General features: G+C 42.1%; 1 protein-coding gene across 1 annotated transcript in view; it reads left to right on the top strand.

Annotated features, from left to right (window-relative positions):
• Positions 1 to 16,634, top strand: part of SLC7A11 (solute carrier family 7 member 11) — a 60,089-nt gene that overhangs the window by 14,136 nt on the left and 29,319 nt on the right. The window contains exons 4-6 of the mRNA XM_075150139.1: positions 1,195 to 1,320; positions 3,546 to 3,645; positions 6,753 to 6,797. Of these exons, the coding sequence (XP_075006240.1) occupies positions 1,195 to 1,320; positions 3,546 to 3,645; positions 6,753 to 6,797 (271 nt within the window). The remainder of the gene's footprint in view (positions 1 to 1,194; positions 1,321 to 3,545; positions 3,646 to 6,752; positions 6,798 to 16,634) is intronic.

Here is a 16,634-nt window from a genome sequence, read left to right on the forward strand (position 1 = left end):
GCCAGAAAGCTCGTACCATGCCAGATTTACAATACTAGCTCATACAAACTAGCTCCCAGACTCTGGAGGGAGATAGCAACTTGTGTTTTTATGCGTCCCACGATGTGCGATATGGCTGATGATACAGTCAAAGCGGTGCTCTTGAGAGAGTTTGAAGTACGGGAAGACTGGGATGAGGAGCTAATTCATTAGCTCCATACGATGGCAAGAAAGAGAAGATGAGCGAGCAGGTTTGTTTGACTACGTTCGCCTTTCCCTGCAGCAGAAGGGGCAAGGGATTTTTTAACCAGTGAAATGTCTCACATTTTCCGTTCTCTAGGTGATTTTTTTTTTTTTTAAATATCTGAACTCCTTTAGTGATTCTATTTTGCCAGGGTAATTGTTTAAATAAGCTAGAATAACTGGCACTCAAATGATAAGACCTACTGTCATCTTGTCAGTCAGAGCTGTCGCAAAGGCCAGGAGATGCCCTCCCTGACCCAGAAGGAGCCGCGAGCCGAGCAGGCGGGACGTAAAAGCCCTTCTCGGCTCTCTGCGTGATGGTGAGGCGCAGACCTGGGCTTTGTTTTCAAGAAGTAAAAGGTCTCTCTTTCTTCACCAGTTCCCAACAGGGGCAGGGACATTTCCTGCACTCTGGTCCTCCTGCATCTTCGGTGGTACGGGCGTAAGGGAGGAGAAAGAGTGGAAAAGAGGAGCGGGGGTAAATAAGGTAGTGAGTGACAAATTTATGCGGGGCCTAAATGGGGGTGAGAAAGCTTAATATGATTATTAATTGTTATTATTTTCTCAAAATGCAAATCTCTACTCAAACCGGCGCTGATACAGAAATCTGGACTGATGGGGTGGCGCAATTAATTTCTTTCATCCAAGGCAGGGTCCTGCCAGCCCATCGTCTACCAACAGCTAACGATTCTGGGTAAACGAAGCTGTAATTTGGTGTGGAGGGAGCCAGGCAGAGAACAGGGCGACGGATGGGCTGCACAGGGGTTCAGAGGGGCTCAATTCAAGCGTTTTGTGTGGCGTCTGGAAGGGGAACGTGAGAAGAGGGAGGGCAGCAGCTGGAGAAGGTTATCGGGGTGTACTTCCTTTAATGCATCCGAATCCATTGTGTGTGGCCTCTCCGCTGGCAAAGAGTTTTGTGGCCATTTCAGCGGCACGAATATTTCTTTCTGACTTTTCTTTTTCCCCTTGCAGCGCTGGTGATGGTCCTGAATAGCACGAGTGTCAGCTGGAGTGCCCGCATTCAGATTTTCCTTACCTTTTGCAAGCTTGTAGCAATTCTGATAATTATAGTCCCTGGAGTTATCCAGCTAATTAAAGGTATGAAATGAAAAGTAAATGCTTTTAAAGTGCTTTTATCTTCACCCTCCCCAGTCTTTCCCCACCTGCCTCCACCAAATAATGCTTAGAGCAGCAAAATCTCTTAATTAGTCTGTGCTTGTTTAACTGAAGCTCTATACTGTCATGTAATTGATTAGAAGTGGAACTACACTGGGAGGAACTGGTATTTCTTTCAGCATGCCAATGAGTCTATTCAGATCAGACTCGGTTTTCAAATGAGCGACAGGATTGCTCTTCTCTGTAATTTGCCTTTGGTGTGAACTTTGTGAAAGGAGCAGGATGGGTTTTAATGACAGATGGGCATACCCCTCCCCAAAGCACATGCCTAGTCCAGGCAGAATTATGTCTCCTTTAACTGGGCTAGTGCCTGGTCCTGTTCAGTACTGGGTATGTGGTGGCAGAGGGGGCTCAGAATTGGGGAATATATGAAAGAAACAGTATCACGGATGCTGTTCTGCCGCTTCGGTGGTGTAAATTGTGAAGTTAAAGGTGCTGCACTGGCAGAGAAACTGTAGTTAGCTGTTGCTTTCATGGGCTTCCTGCCTGCAAGTGCTGGATGCTCATGCTGCATGCACGCTTTGCTGCTTCCAAGTGAAAAACTAAAGCATGCAGCAAAAGGCAATAGGCCGAGGCTAACCCAAGCGTAGGAAAGGAAAGCAGAAGTGTTTGGAGAGCCAGAATTACTCTACAGACTTTTATCAATGTTGCTGCCTAAGCAAGGAGTGTGAAAACACACCTCAGTTCTCCCCAGAGCGCCCAGCACAGACGCGGCTGCGCAGGCCTTTCCTTGGCTCTCTGGAAGTCGTTTAGGTAAAGCCATGCTGGCAGAGAAACTCTTTTCACTGACGTACGCTCAGCCACCTGAAGAGGCTTTTCCATTACAGCCCTATCGGCAGCGGGGCTGAGATGGTGACAAGCCCCAGCTCGCTCTCGTTACAGTAACGCTAGATGTACCGACACAAAACTCGAGGAGCCATTCAGTGCAGAGGGTCAGAGCGGGGAGCAGTTTTTTAATGAATTGGTGGCAGATTTTGTCTAACAAAAATCATCACAGTTGTTGGCTCTCTCCCTGGGGATGCTCTTTTATGATGCTTCACAAAGCCTCCCGTCGGAGGCAACAGCACAGCGTCAGGCTCTGCGGTGAGCTCAGTTTCTCGGCTCTCTGTGGTTAGCAACAGTCTCCGAAATAAAAGTTTTCCTGTGTAGCACTCTGCTGATTCACTATTTCTGTTTTCATGTTTTTCACTTCCTTTCTGGCAGTTGCAATGCCTCTTCCCTCACCTCCTTTCATGTGCAACGTTTCTCTCTGTTCCCATCCGCCCCATTTTTCCTAGCAGGCCAGAACCAGGTTAGGATGGGTTTTGCTGCCCTTAAGTAGCTCAGATGGTGTCCCCGATTCCTCACTGGGACCTTCCTCTGGCCACAGCTCTTCCCTTTCCCAAAAAGCCTCTGCTTCAGTGGGAATTTTGACTGAGAGCTCAGTAAAAATCGAGTAAAGGGTAGAGGATTTGACCCGTTGCTAATTTAAGTCTGAATGAATTGTGCTTCTTCCTGCTCCCTTTTCTGTGGAGGATCATTGCTTCTCAGGAAATTTGGGATATTGTAGGGAGGTCTTACATACCGTAGAGCACCTTGTAAATGAGTTAAGAGCATAACACAAATCTTACGTGTTTGCATTTATAGATATGTATTTCTTACTTAGTGTAATATTAATACAGTACTGACTATACTGTGGTAGGGAGTTACTAAATTTTTCAGTGGCAAAAACGTTTAAGATATTGGGTTTATTTACTTTAAAAATGTTGCTTGTGAGTGAAATGCTAGCAATGTTCCTTCTGATTAAAATGTTAAACAAGTGAAATTTTCCACAGCAAAAACTACAGAGCTCGTTCTGCTCTTTCATGTTGATGTAAGTCGCTGCTGGAGATGACAGTGCAGTGAGGGTCATCAAGCTCAAAATGCTTTGAAAAAAACTAATAGGTCAAATTCTGCTATTGCATGACTAGGGATGCCACGAAACCTTTTACAATTGCTGGCAGACTACAGCTGCAAGGGTTGGGTCAGAAATTAAGGTCAAGGGCAGAACTTGAAGTCAGTGAACTCTTGGGTGATTAAATGTTCCATGGTGTGATATATTTATTTGTTTTAAAGTAGTAGGTGACAAAAGAGCTTATTTTTCAATATTGTTTTTGTTGACGTTGCAGGAGAAACACAGCACTTCAAAAATGCCTTTGCGGGGAACGATGCCAGTGTTATGGGATTACCACTTGCTTTCTATTCAGGAATGTATGCCTATTCAGGCTGGTAAGTTGTTGAAACCCATAAGAATTTGTCCAGAAAACAGACACCAATATGCTCTAACAAAGACATTTATTTATATGAAGAAATGAATAGCATGTTTACCTCTTTTGCCAAACTACATCATGCAGTAAGGGTAGATCTCACCACTGTTCCATATGCTCAGTAGTTATTCTGCAAGCAACTCTACAAAGGGAAAATTTTTCTTCTACAGCGTACAATAGATAAACAGGCACTCAACACTAAAAAAAATCAGACTTTTTTTTCTGTTCTGAAGACTAGAAATAAAGGCAACAAGAAAGGAACGTTCTTAATTTTTTGTTACGTATTTTGATAAAAGGATAAAAGGGATAAGCTTTAATTTTTGTTGAACAAGTCAGTAATTACATGAAAAATCTGTGAACTGTTACAAACCTGTGGATCTCCATCCCCCTTGTGTGGAGCTCAGCCTCTGCTTTATAAAAGCAGTATTTGAAGAATAAGAAGCAAACTACGATAACATCAGTATAGACCACAAAACAAGGTAAAAAACTAGATTCTTGCACCTCTTACTCCAAGGGAATTGGACCTCACTTAACAAGAAGTGCAACTGGCTTCTATAGAAGTCAAGCGCTATTGACTGTATGAGAATCTGCCTCCAAGTATCCTGCTCAGAACTTTCTTTCAAGTTCTTTCCCTCTCCCCCACCAAAGTACACAGCAGCCTGTTTGAAAGGTGCTGCCGCTCTTCGAATCTGCCGTTCGATTTATTCATGCTTAGCCAGGGCTCCCCATCGCACAGCGCAACAGGGGCGGGAGGGGAGAAAAAGACTACAATGCACAGAGTGGGCTTCTTCTGAGATAGCTTTGTCTGCAGGTCTTCCCTTTCCTTTCCATAGCCTCACAGGCAGCCGAGTTCTTTACCTCACACAAAAGGCGAGGGCTGAGAGATAAGGGTTTTATTTATTTAATTCGGAGGGACAATGGGCCGAGCATTTGAGTTCTCTGCCTGTCTGTAACTCCCTGGTTGCAGGAGCATTATAAACATGCACACTGAAGTACTGAACAGAACTTTTATATTAGATAGTGGGGGGGGGAACCCCAGAGAGTCCAAAGCTTTTATCTGTGATAGATATATAAGAAAAGAACCTGGCATTTTGAAGCCTCAAAGAAATTGAACTCATTATGCAGACAGTCTTTACCTTCTTCTCTCTGTCTCTCTCTCATATAACCACCTCTGTTTCTCATAGCCATACATATGATGGTTTCTCACTTTTAAAATATTAACCTAACTGTATGTTTTTGTATGAAGGTGATTTTAAAAACTCTTTAATATTATTCATCACTGAGAGTTTGTTTACTGTAAAATGCTACATCAAAAATACTGTTATTCCATTGCTTCTTTCCCATTTCTTTCCATTTTCCACCTAATGTTCCAAACCCCTACAATAAAAGTAATCTCTGTTTTTCCTTTACACCTTCTGACTTTTACTTCAAGGTCCTTATTTGCCACTTATAAAAGAAATTAGCAGGAAGAGACCTAATTTGGCTAGTGGTTCTTCCCAGCTGCCTATTTGTCTTTGTCACCAGCTCAAATTGATTGCCTCGGAGCACAGAAGAGCAGACCATTAAGTGGAGTGTCAATACCCTTGCACTATCGGTTTCATGGGGCTAAATCAATCCAATAAGCTGAACGTGAAGGAGCGTTGCAAGTGGTGGTGGTGTGTCCCAGGACGCAGGCAGAATTTTATGCATAGCCTGTGAGACTATAAACTTTTGATGATACAGCTTTAAAAAACAAAACAAAGGGTGTATCGCTTATATGTGTGGGCTCATCCTGTGAAGAGCAAGTGTAGACTATTGGGTGTATAACATGCTGAGTGAAGAAGGTCAAGTAGAGAAAAGAATGCAAGGAAACATGCTTTTGCATCAATAAAAGGACTGATGCAGCGCTGTCAAATTACTTCTATCTAGAAGCAGGACTAAGACCAGAAAGAAGCAGCTGAACGTCTTACTTGTCAGAAGCCACCTCTCCTTTGAACTATCCCAACCCCTTCTGTTGTGCTCTGTGCACTACCAAGTTTAGAAACAAGTACTGAGGTGGTTGTATCAGATGGTAAATCTAGTTTTACAGAATGTCATGCTCGGTCACAAAATCACATTTTTTAAAACGGTGAGCCAGCGCTAACTCGTTCTGCTAAGCCAGATCTGGTCCAAGACTTGTGATGACGAAAAGTTCCCAGACTTTCTGCCAGATCAGGTACCATTTCTTTACTCACTGTAGCACTGTTGGGTCAGATATCATTTGTCTTCCTGTATCTGTCCTAAAAGTAGAAAGCCAGCATAAGCACTGTATTGACTGCTCTGTTTAATTAGTCAGGATGTGACTTTGTGCCCGTATCTGAGCCAGGCACATCTGTGTGATCCAGCGATGCACAGACCTAGTGCTAATAAATGCAGAACAGAGGGTTCAGTGACCTTGAGGCTTACGGTTGCTTTGTATGCAGGGCTGTGCCCGGTGAGTAGTTCCTATGAATTCCCATATGGAGCTGTCTCTTGCACGCTGCTGGAATACGACCAGAGCGCAACCTGTACTGGAGGTTGTGCAAGAGCACGCAGGATTAGCAGCCCGGGTTTGTGATCGTATGCGACACTCTAGTGTCAAAACTCTGGTTTTAGGAGGGTTTTTTAAGGCTTCATTCATTTTTATTGTTAAGAAGTCCTTGCTGAGTACCTGGATGAGAATTTTTGCCAATATAACCTGAAATTGTAAAAGGCTACAGCCACAAATGGAATATGAGGCTTGAGGGTGCGCATACATTTGTGTATAGGATTAGGGTAAGCCATAATTTACCTAGTATGCTGGGGAAAAAAAAATTAATTTCATTCTACATGGACATTGCATAGCTTTTGTCTTTTCTTCTGCTTTGCTGTCTTTTCTGAGAATTCCCTTCCTGAGTGTGGGGATGAGGGAAGGTTAAATCTCACGCTCTCCTTAATCCAAACATGGGTCTGCAAAGTCTACTATAATTAACAGCAGTGCTTTACTAAAAGCATAATCTTGATTCTTTGGGAAAGAAATACAGAATCAAAATCTACTAAGCCCTTATAATATATTTTATAACTCTTTTCTAGGTTTTACCTCAATTTTGTTACTGAAGAAGTGGAAAACCCTGAAAAGTATGTACCTAATGTTTTTCTTGACTTTTGAAAAATGGTCATAAAATTTAAAATGCTATAGAAGTAGTGATCTTCAGAAATTCTGCATGCTGGTCAAGTTGCTTGCTTTCCAGCAGATCTGGTATCTATTTGAATTGCAACTGCTTGAAGATTTGCTATTTTTGGCCTGTCGTGACCTTGTTATGTATTTTGCTTTTATGTGCACAGAAAGCAGAAAACTAAGTAGATGTCCAGGGCTCTTATTCTCCCCCTCAGGATACAAGTAACTATCAGTGGCTCCTTTCAGTGGAAGTTACTGGTATCCCGTCAGGGAAATCTTGCCCAAGAAACTTATCTGCTGCAATATTTGGCAGTTTTGCTATGTTTAAATATTAATCAAATACTTAGTTCTACTTGTTTTAGATGTCTCAGAGTTACAGGATGTTGAATACACATAGCACAGCATCCGATCCAATTAAGCCTAACAGGGGATATTGGTGGGAGTCTGTTTCAAACCAGAGACGAATCCTCTCACAGCGCCTGTCTGTAAAATATGGAAAGAAAAGCTGTCCTGTTACAGAAAGTTTGATTTGGCAGATCTATCTTGGTAGATATGTTTTGGTACATGCAACTAGTAATAAAACAATATTAAGCTTTTCTAAAAATTAAAGGAAATATGCCTTGTCAAATCAAATTGTGTTCTTTGAGGAAATTAACAATTTACTTAATCAAAAATTAATGGGTAGATATAATTTTCTTAGGTTTTTAAAATAAGATACCTGGCTGGGTTCCAAATAACTTACTGTTTAAACAGACCCCCCAGCACTGTACACTCAGAGAATATAAAGCTACATATCTGAGACATGTAAAGAAAGAAAAAAAAAAAACCCGAACAGCCATCGGGGAGCATGTGGAAGGTTTTCAGTTCGTTTCTTCAAAGTCTGAACCAAGCCTGGTGCTGTTTGGACTTTTCATCAGAGACCTGAAAACAATTATAAAGAAATTGATGATAAAACATGAGGATGGCAGAAAGACTGACAGATTGTTTCAGTGCCTTTGAGGGGTCTTGGGTGATAACGGGCTCTTTAATGTGATCAGGATATGTATACCGAGGAATGTAGGACTGGAAGCTGAAACCGGACAAATGCAGGTAGCAAATAACAGCATTAATATTTAACGAGGTGGTTGACTAATCATTAGCACAGGTACCTACGTAAAATTGGGTTTTTCATCAGTAGTCTTCAGTTCAGACAGAACACCTTTTTAGAAGCCATGTGTTAGTAAAACACAAGTCATTTGGCTCGGTGGAGAGCAGCTGGCTAATACTGCCCAGGCCTGGGACACTCGGAAACTCAAGCTAGATGATCTAGTAGAAAATCTGCGTTTAAATACCAAGGAGCTGTGTGCTTTCTAAATCAGGGGAGGCAGACATTTAAAAAAATCCACATTTTTTTAACTTTTGAAAAATGGTTGTGTGGCAGACTGACTTGAAAAAAAAGGTGAAACTAAATAAAGGAGTGAAGTGATTCTGGTCCGAGACCGAGACTTCGACTGCTTCAGAAAATTCTGGAGAGATGTGCTCAAAAGCATTTACTAGAAGCAATATAATTTGTAAATTATCATGTGGTTGCCATCAATACTGTGTGATGTTTTTAAACATGCCCATGCCTACCACCCTTTGGGACGTTTCATACACTTGTGTGTCTCTGCAGTCCTCTGTTAAGTATGGTGATTAACTGAAATTATTGGTAATTTTCACTACAGCTATTTTGGTTGACTTTTTTTTCATGTGGTCTTAGTCAGAAGAGTGCATATTTTTGAACATGATGTTCTCTGCTGCGTAGGACAGAAAGGCATAGTTCCTTTTTTTTTTTTTTAAAACACCCATTGAAGCATGTTTATCACAGCTAAGAAAAGTAGTGTGGGTTAGATTTGGGGGTTTTCTTTGTTGCAATTGGGATGTGAGGCAGGGAAATGCTCTTTTCTGCCCCCATCTCGGGAGAGCTTCTCTGTTCTCCAGGATACCCTTGGAGAGCTGCTGACGTTAATTGTGCTGCTAGTGGGGATGCAGGACTCGGGGGCAAGCCATGTGGCCTGGGTGGTTTGGTGTATTCCAGGACGGCTCTGGAAAAACCAGCTCAGTGTTACACGTGCGATGTTGTCGCAAAGCTGTTAAAGCTTCCCTTCATCACTCTTCTTCTTGGGGTGGGACTTTGAGAGGATGAGAAGGGAAGATGCCCGGTGTTTACAACGGGGTGCCTGGGATCTCAATCTCCACGCGCAGGTACCGATATACAGTAGAAGAGATTGGGATTTTGAACATTGCTAAATAAGTGGCGGGTGATGGCAGGGCAAGTGGATTGCTGCCTGCCGTGCTGATGGAGACCTCTGCACCACCTGTAAATGGGGATTCTGCACGCTGTTAGCCTGAAACAAGTGATGAAATGAAACAGTTGTAATATTTTTTTTTATCCAGTTGCCACCTATAAATTGCTCTTTTGGAAAGACGTCCTGCTGAACGGGGGGCCCGCTCCACCACCGTTTCCAAAGATACAGGGCAAGGGAATAGTGCAAACTAAACCCAGGGGCCACTGTCTCAGCTCCCATCAAACTCAGTGCAGGCGTTGGGTGAGCCGGTAATCATCCTGCTGTTGTAGGCACGTATTAGAACTCGACTGCTTTATTTATTTAATTATTTTTTAACCTAAAATGCTGTCTTTCCTTTCATTCTTGTTGTATGCCTTATGTTAAAGGTTGCGTATAGTGCTGCGGAGGTATTATGTAGCAGTTTTTAAAAGGGAAGAGGGAAGTATAGGCTTGAACCACTTAGTCTGCAACAGCTCCAGGTGTGCAATTTGTAATGTTTGTCAATGATTAGGGATGCAAACTACTTACAACGACAGAGGTGAGCGCGGTGATGCCTTCTGCGCTGCGCCTGCCAAGGTAAATGTTTGTCTGAGAATCAGTCACAGTTGCGTATTTCCAGGTGTGCGGCAGCTTTTAAAGTAACTGACAGCTGGTGCCGAGGTGAATGATCAGCACCGTCCCCGCGTTAACCAGCCCGCTGCAAACCCGCAGTGAAGTCTACCGAAAGAGTTGCGGGGAGGATCGCGCAGTTACAGCAGGGGGAATGCAGAAACGCTCTAGCAGAGAGAGGAGCTGCCGAGGGCCCGCGTTTGTGGAGACCTGGCTTTAAGCCCCTTTTCATGTGGTGAGAACTGGACTCTCTCTCTGCTCCTGTGGTATTGTGGAGGGTGAGAGAGAGATGGGTCAGGGCCTTAGAGTATATCCTGAAATCTTGAAAAAGGTGGGAACGTCTACTTTTAGACGTTGAAGTTTTCCAGATAGGGACCGCTTTGTTTGCTGGGGTGTGTGCGGCCCCAGGAAAGCTTGCTGGAGTACAGCAAGTGCCACGGGAGATGTAGGAGAGAGGCAGGAGAGGGGGGGATGCTCATGACCTTGCCCAGCTGAAAGCCGCCTTTGTGCTCCCTTGGAGTGGCTGTTTGTACAGGCAGAAAGGGCTCCTGAAGGCTGTGGGAGTCTGTGTAGGTGCAGCAGTCTGCCCAGGTGCAGTAAATTGCAGATTTAGGTCTATAAATAGGATAAATACTATGGGCCTGAGGCACTGAGATACCTAGGCGATACGAAATCCTAGATAGAGTGAGCTGACACAGAGACAGTGGAAATGAGCCAAGTGGAGAGGAAGCACCCTTTAAATTATAGAAGGGAAAATGGAAAAAGGAAGAAAAAATCTGGAAGTGAATGCCATTACTTTTTGAACAGATTTTTGGAAGTAGTGCTGAATTCTCACTTTGGAAATGTTACAGTCCCTTCTTTTGTATAAGAAAAAGGACGTTATTATAGCGCCAGTTATCATAGGATGTAAAAGTAGCTGTTTCTGTCTCCTGCTAACCCCCCTTTTGATGTCTCATTTTTAAGCTTGGACTCATTTTTTTTATTCCTCTTCGTTAAAGTGTTTCCCTCATACAGCATTAATAGGACCTGAAGCAACATGAAGTTGATATTTGTTTTACAAGCAGTGTTCAGCTGCTTTAATGTAGAATTTTTTTTAAAAGAGCCTGAAATAATTTTATTATCGAGAATATGTGGAACAACATCGAAGTGTAATAATGAATTTCTTTTACTTTTGAAAATTATGCTTTGCATATGTGTGCTGGGTCAATAGCTATTGCTGTTTGAAACGAAATATCTGAATAATCCTTGAAGCAGAGCCTCACTGTATTAACCTCATGCAGCCACGTCACGTGCAGCTTTGCTCTTTTTGATTTTCTTACTTTATAAGGATCAGCCCTACTCAAACTGAGGTCATATTGTATTGTCTAAATAATAAGTGAATGAAGGAACAGCCGGGTCTCTGAGAGAGAATTTGTCACCTGAAAATTGACAGGAGCCGTGTTGCCTGGAGCAGTAAATTTAGAGGACTGGAAATCAAGCATGTTGAACTTTCAAACTCATTCCTTATACATAGTCTTCGAGCTCATCTGTATTCTTGAGCATCCACTCTGTACTCTCAAGAAACAGACCAAGCTTTTTCAATCAAGACCCTATAAGCAGCTCGTGCTCGAGCAGCCCTCCCCTCCTCCCTTCCCAGGCAGAGCCCAGCCCAGGAGCAGCGCTCTAGTTTGTCAGGAATTTTGATGGACTCCAGATGAGAAAATAACACAAAAATAACGCTTCGCGTTATGAAGATTAGGCTCTTGTTGGAAGGGAAAGGAAATATTATTTCACTTTAAGGGAAGGGAAGCTAAGACTTGAATTCCTAATGACTTCAAGGAAGTCTGTGATCAAGTGGGCAACTAGAGGTATTGATTCACAGTCTTCCTTTAACTCAAAATCATATTATTTCTTTGGCAGTGTAAGTTTTTGTTAGTGTTGTTGAACTTAGGAAATATTTTTCCTTTAGTGGTCTTCAATTTCAGTTGTATAAAATGATAGATAGGAGATTTTTAAGGTATGTGGGTTCTGAAAATATTTGACAGCAAAAAGTTAAATTCCTTTGCAGTTGCAGTTAAGTACAGCTGCTATTTGGCATAATCCTTTCTTCCTTTTTTTTTTTTTTCTTTTTTTTTTTCCTTCCCTTATTGGGCCATTTCATTTGCAAATATTCTGTTTCTGTTTGTAAAATAACTTTGGTCCAGCCCAGGCAATCTATCATTGTTTAAAAAGTTACACAGTGCAAAGAACATATTATTGAGATGTATAGTGTTTATAAGCCTGGTCTCGGATTGATAAATCATGTCTTGTGCTGTTGAAAAGCCAAGAAATGAATTGCTTTGCTATGACCTTGGGGTCTGAGATTAGTCAGTTTGTCTATTAGATTTTTCCAGTGTTCTTCTCACTTCATTTATTCCTTCTTTTCTAAGGAACCGAAAAGCAGTAGATGTATAGCAAGTCACCAACGCTTGATGTCATCAGACATCTTGTAAAATCGGGACATCAAAATGTTTGATATAATCTGCTTTTATATTGGGTTTAAATAATGTGAATGTCATGTCTAATTAATCTAATATGTACCACCCATTTGTATTAATTAATGTTTAAAGTCACACTTTGCATCTACGAGGACTGAAGGAGAGAAATGTGGTAGTAGAGATTTTTTTCAGGGTGTCTAAGCACCGTAGAGATGCAGGTGGTTGGGAGGAGAACGGTGGCTAAGACACTAAAACTCTTCCAGCTCCAGTTGTTTGTAGCCATCTGATTTTTGGCACTGCACGTTAGGATGCACCCCGCTTCCAAAATCAATCAGAAACTTGAATTGCACTGCTGCTCGCTACCAATCTAGACCCTGACTAGTTATTCTTAGTAATCATAACAATGAAAAATACTTTTAATGTTAATTGAGAGGATGCAAGCCTTTGCCATTTCTGCCTCTCTGCTTCTTTGTTCATTTTTGTTATGTTATAATTTAATGACAAGCTCTACTCTGAAGGGGAATATTAATATTGATATTGATTATCTTAGGCACCAGAAAATGAATAAAGTCAGAAGTTTATCTCCCTGCAGCTATGCTGTTATTGCCAACACACCTCACCACTGCTTTTTATTCAGGAAAGACAGACGATGTAGTTGAAGCATTGAACTGGGACTTGGGAGAACTGGCTCAGACACAAACTTGCTGTGAAGATGGAGGGTGGGTTACTTCACCTCTTTTCCTCCTGTTTCCCTCCTTTCTCTCCTCCCCTCCTTTTCTCTATCCACTTTAAGGAGTGGGCAGGTATCACCTCCTGGCTTCATTTTTGGAGTATTTACGTCCTTCCAAGGTCGAGGGTAAGCCATGGGCTACGGGAACCAAAAACAGTTTATGCGGATTTAAAAATCTAAGCGCCTACTCCTTGAACTGAAACCTTTAGCAGATTTATTCAACCCTGGGTGTGGCTTCTGTAGGTCCCAGTCCTGTAAAGGCTCATACGGTATCAGTGGAGCAGGGAAACCTGTGTAGGTCCCTATGCGAGTAACTAGTACCTGGGGGTGTTCCCCTTGGGGGTACAATCTTATTTTTAAATAAAGTTTGGACAAGCCTTTCTCACATTATCTGGGCATAAATACAGTTCCTTCCTTTTAAGTCTGACACTGGATGCAGGTATCCTGCCTAGATATAAGCAGAATAGCTTTGGTACCTGGAGTTTGAAATCTTTCTTGCATTATTCTGTTCCACTTACTCCTAAAAGATACATTTGACTCCAATTCATTTTCCTCATGTCAGGCTACAGTGCCAAATATTCCGTGCAGAAGTTATAGGATTACATTGTGATATTTTATCTGAAGATAATCAAAAGAGACAAATGTTAATCTTTCAAATATTTTTGCAAAGCCCATTCGCTCATGTGAATTCACCAGATTACCTTAAAGGGAAAGCCAGGTCAGTAAGTGAGCATTTGCATTTTTTCCTTCAATATATTTGTGTCTTGGGTTTTTTTTCCTGTTTGAATATTTATTCTCCATCATAGAATGAGGATGTTCTAATAACCCTTCCCCCAGCTATTTTTATGTGTCACTTCAATAGAAATCTTATTCTTTCTAAATTTTGCTGTACCTAACAGCATAACAGGCTACCTAAGTTCCTTCAGTTATCTGCTAGCATCTCAGAAGATGAGGTGTCCAAACACTGGTGAGTCCAACATCACTTTGCACAGTTTAATTGTGCCCTGCGTGAGGGATAAAATGATGGATTCACAATCACGCCTTCAGAACTCTAAAATCCTTTAATGGGGAGCTGAATCTGCCAAATAAAGAAAACAAATTAATTTACTAGATCAAATATACTTAAATAAAACCAAGCATGGGTTTTGCTATTTGTAAATTGTATGAAAAAGCATTTAATTAAGAATGTAATTCAGTAGTATTTGTGGGTCTGTTTCTCTCTCTCAAACACAATTACTAGCCCATAGGGGAGCTGGCTCACCAGCAGGAAACTGTTCTTGCTAAAATGAACTTCCCTTTACTTCTGCTCTCTCGCTAACCTTATTAACTACTTACTGCTTGCATGCCTCACATCGTCAACTCATCCATTATAGTTTTTTGTAAATGACTGATAATTCATTTCTGAAACTAAGTATTTCAGTCTTGGATGCATGTTTTTGATGGCTTCAGATTTCTGAAATCTCAGTACAGGCACTAATTTTTTGCACTTCACGGGAAAAAAATTTTAATTAAAGGATGCTGCTGCTTCTCTTGCTGCAGGCTGGAAATTCTCTTATGAGTGGGATCCAAATATTCTGAGTTGCTTTGAACTTATTTATAATCTTTTTTTCACTAAAACTCCTAGTCTGGGAGACTTTAATTGTGCTATAGTTTGGTACACAGTGTCACTTGAAGACCATGGGTACAACATCAGGCTGAGAATTGCTTGACAAAATATTATGGGGGAGGCAATGCTGTCATTAGCTGTGACGTGATATGCTTCATAAATACAACTGCTGATAGGCAGGAGTAATTATTACTTAATTTTGCACCTGATCTCAGCTAATTTTTGGTGATAGTTTGGGGCAGCTTGGATTCAAAAGCAATTGCGAAGCCGGGGAGGGACGTATTGAAAATACTCTTTGGCCAGCTATGGTCTCAGCTTAGACATAGTAGTATTGCAGTCAGATTTTCTTGCAATGCCTCCTAATTCCTAATGGGGATGCCAGTAAATCAAGAAGGAATAATAAGCTTTTATAAAAAGCCACCAGACTTCCTTCAGGACATATTGCTTTTGCTGCTGCATTGTCCTGCCTGTCAGTGAGTGGAACTTTTAGAGTCACAAGTGAAAGGATCTTGAAGGAAAAGTCTGTGCTGGAGCAGCAGATGCTGTGGCAGGTTCAGCGGAGTTCTGGCTCCAGCTTCTGCTTCTCTCTCCCCTCTCCATCCCACCCCCTGCGAGACGCGCTGTCAGTGCCCTAACCTTGACAATCTGTTGGTTCTGCTGAGGATGGATGTGATTAAGCGAGCTACATGTGAGACATGCAAATCTTTCAAGGGCTGCAACTTGCTTGTGAGCCATACTTGGGGCCTGTCTGTGTTAGGATTTGGTGAGGGTCACTGAATCCACAAAATGTTTCCAACCAGCTGGAGTGAACAAGGGAAACTATGATTTTGACTGTGTTAGCAGCTTGAGTTAGAACAGGGAGAAGGTCAGGATGGGATTGAAATTGGTAATCCAAATTAAATACCAAGTAGTTGGGTTCTTTTTTTTTTTTTTTTTTGGATTTTATAATGTGGGTTACCCTGTGCTCTTGCAGCGCAGACTTTTCTTTGGCTCTGCAATTTTCGAGAGTTCCAGCACACTAGCTACCATATGTAATATCTCACAGCAAAGTGAGCATGCAGATTCAGTCCTTTGGTTCTTACTTTCCCTGTTCTAGGCTGTTGAACACAAATTTCTCCTACCACATCTGGGTGTCCCTTGCCCCACGGGTGCAGCGCGTCCTCCTCAAGAGCAGTGCTGTGTCAGAAGAGGGAGGAAACAGTGAGCACAGCTGGGAAACGTGGTGTGCCATGCATTTTGAGTCTGGAGTGATCCAGATGTACGCAGAAAGACACTCTGCAAACCTGAATCCCCTGCCTTGTCTTTGACACGAGCGCTTTGTGTCTGAGCGGTGCTTCGAATTCACCGGAGCAATATATGCAGACAGCAGAGGGGCTGGGAAGATGATTCACTGCATGAATTCACCTGTCATCTGGAATAGGGATCACAGAGAGCGAAGGCTTCAGCAGCAGGGATAACAAAAAGGCTGCGGATTTCATTGGGGACTATTCTCTTCCTTACCTCTGCAGACAGTCGGGGGTGGCTGCTGTGTGCGTGTACTCTTGTCCAGAGGTTGCGTGTTTTCCTTACGTGTTTAGTTAGGGACTGTTCTAATGGATGCTATCACAACCTGTACTGTTCAGGAATGTGTATGTGACACACATTCAACATACGTTATTATTTCTTTTTTCTTTTCCCTTGTGCGGTTTGGTTTCTTTTTTTCCCCATCCCGTGCTTTTTGGTGCGCATGTCAGTGCCGAGTCCTGTGGTGCAGTTCCACCCCGTGAGAGAGGGAGAGGATCCTCGGGTGCAGTATTCAGGCACCAGTATCTCTGTCATTGGCAGCTGCTTTCTAAACACCAGTTTAGCATTTGAATTGGTTCAGCTGACTTCCCGTCTTTCTATCTCCTACTACCACTTTATTACCTTTCTATTTTAATGTAAAAAAACCAAACCAAAAAAATCAAAAAGAAATGTGATGTTCTGTTTAGAAATTGACTGCAGTGAAGAGCTACCTGTGACAGGGTTTAAACTGATATGCCAGTCAATATGTGTAAATTAGAAGAGAGACTGATGTAATCTATAGCATTTGTAAAGGTTTCAAAGACATA

This window comes from Calonectris borealis, chromosome 4, assembly GCF_964195595.1.
Source record: "Calonectris borealis chromosome 4, bCalBor7.hap1.2, whole genome shotgun sequence".
NCBI classification, from domain to species: Eukaryota; Metazoa; Chordata; class Aves; order Procellariiformes; family Procellariidae; genus Calonectris; species Calonectris borealis.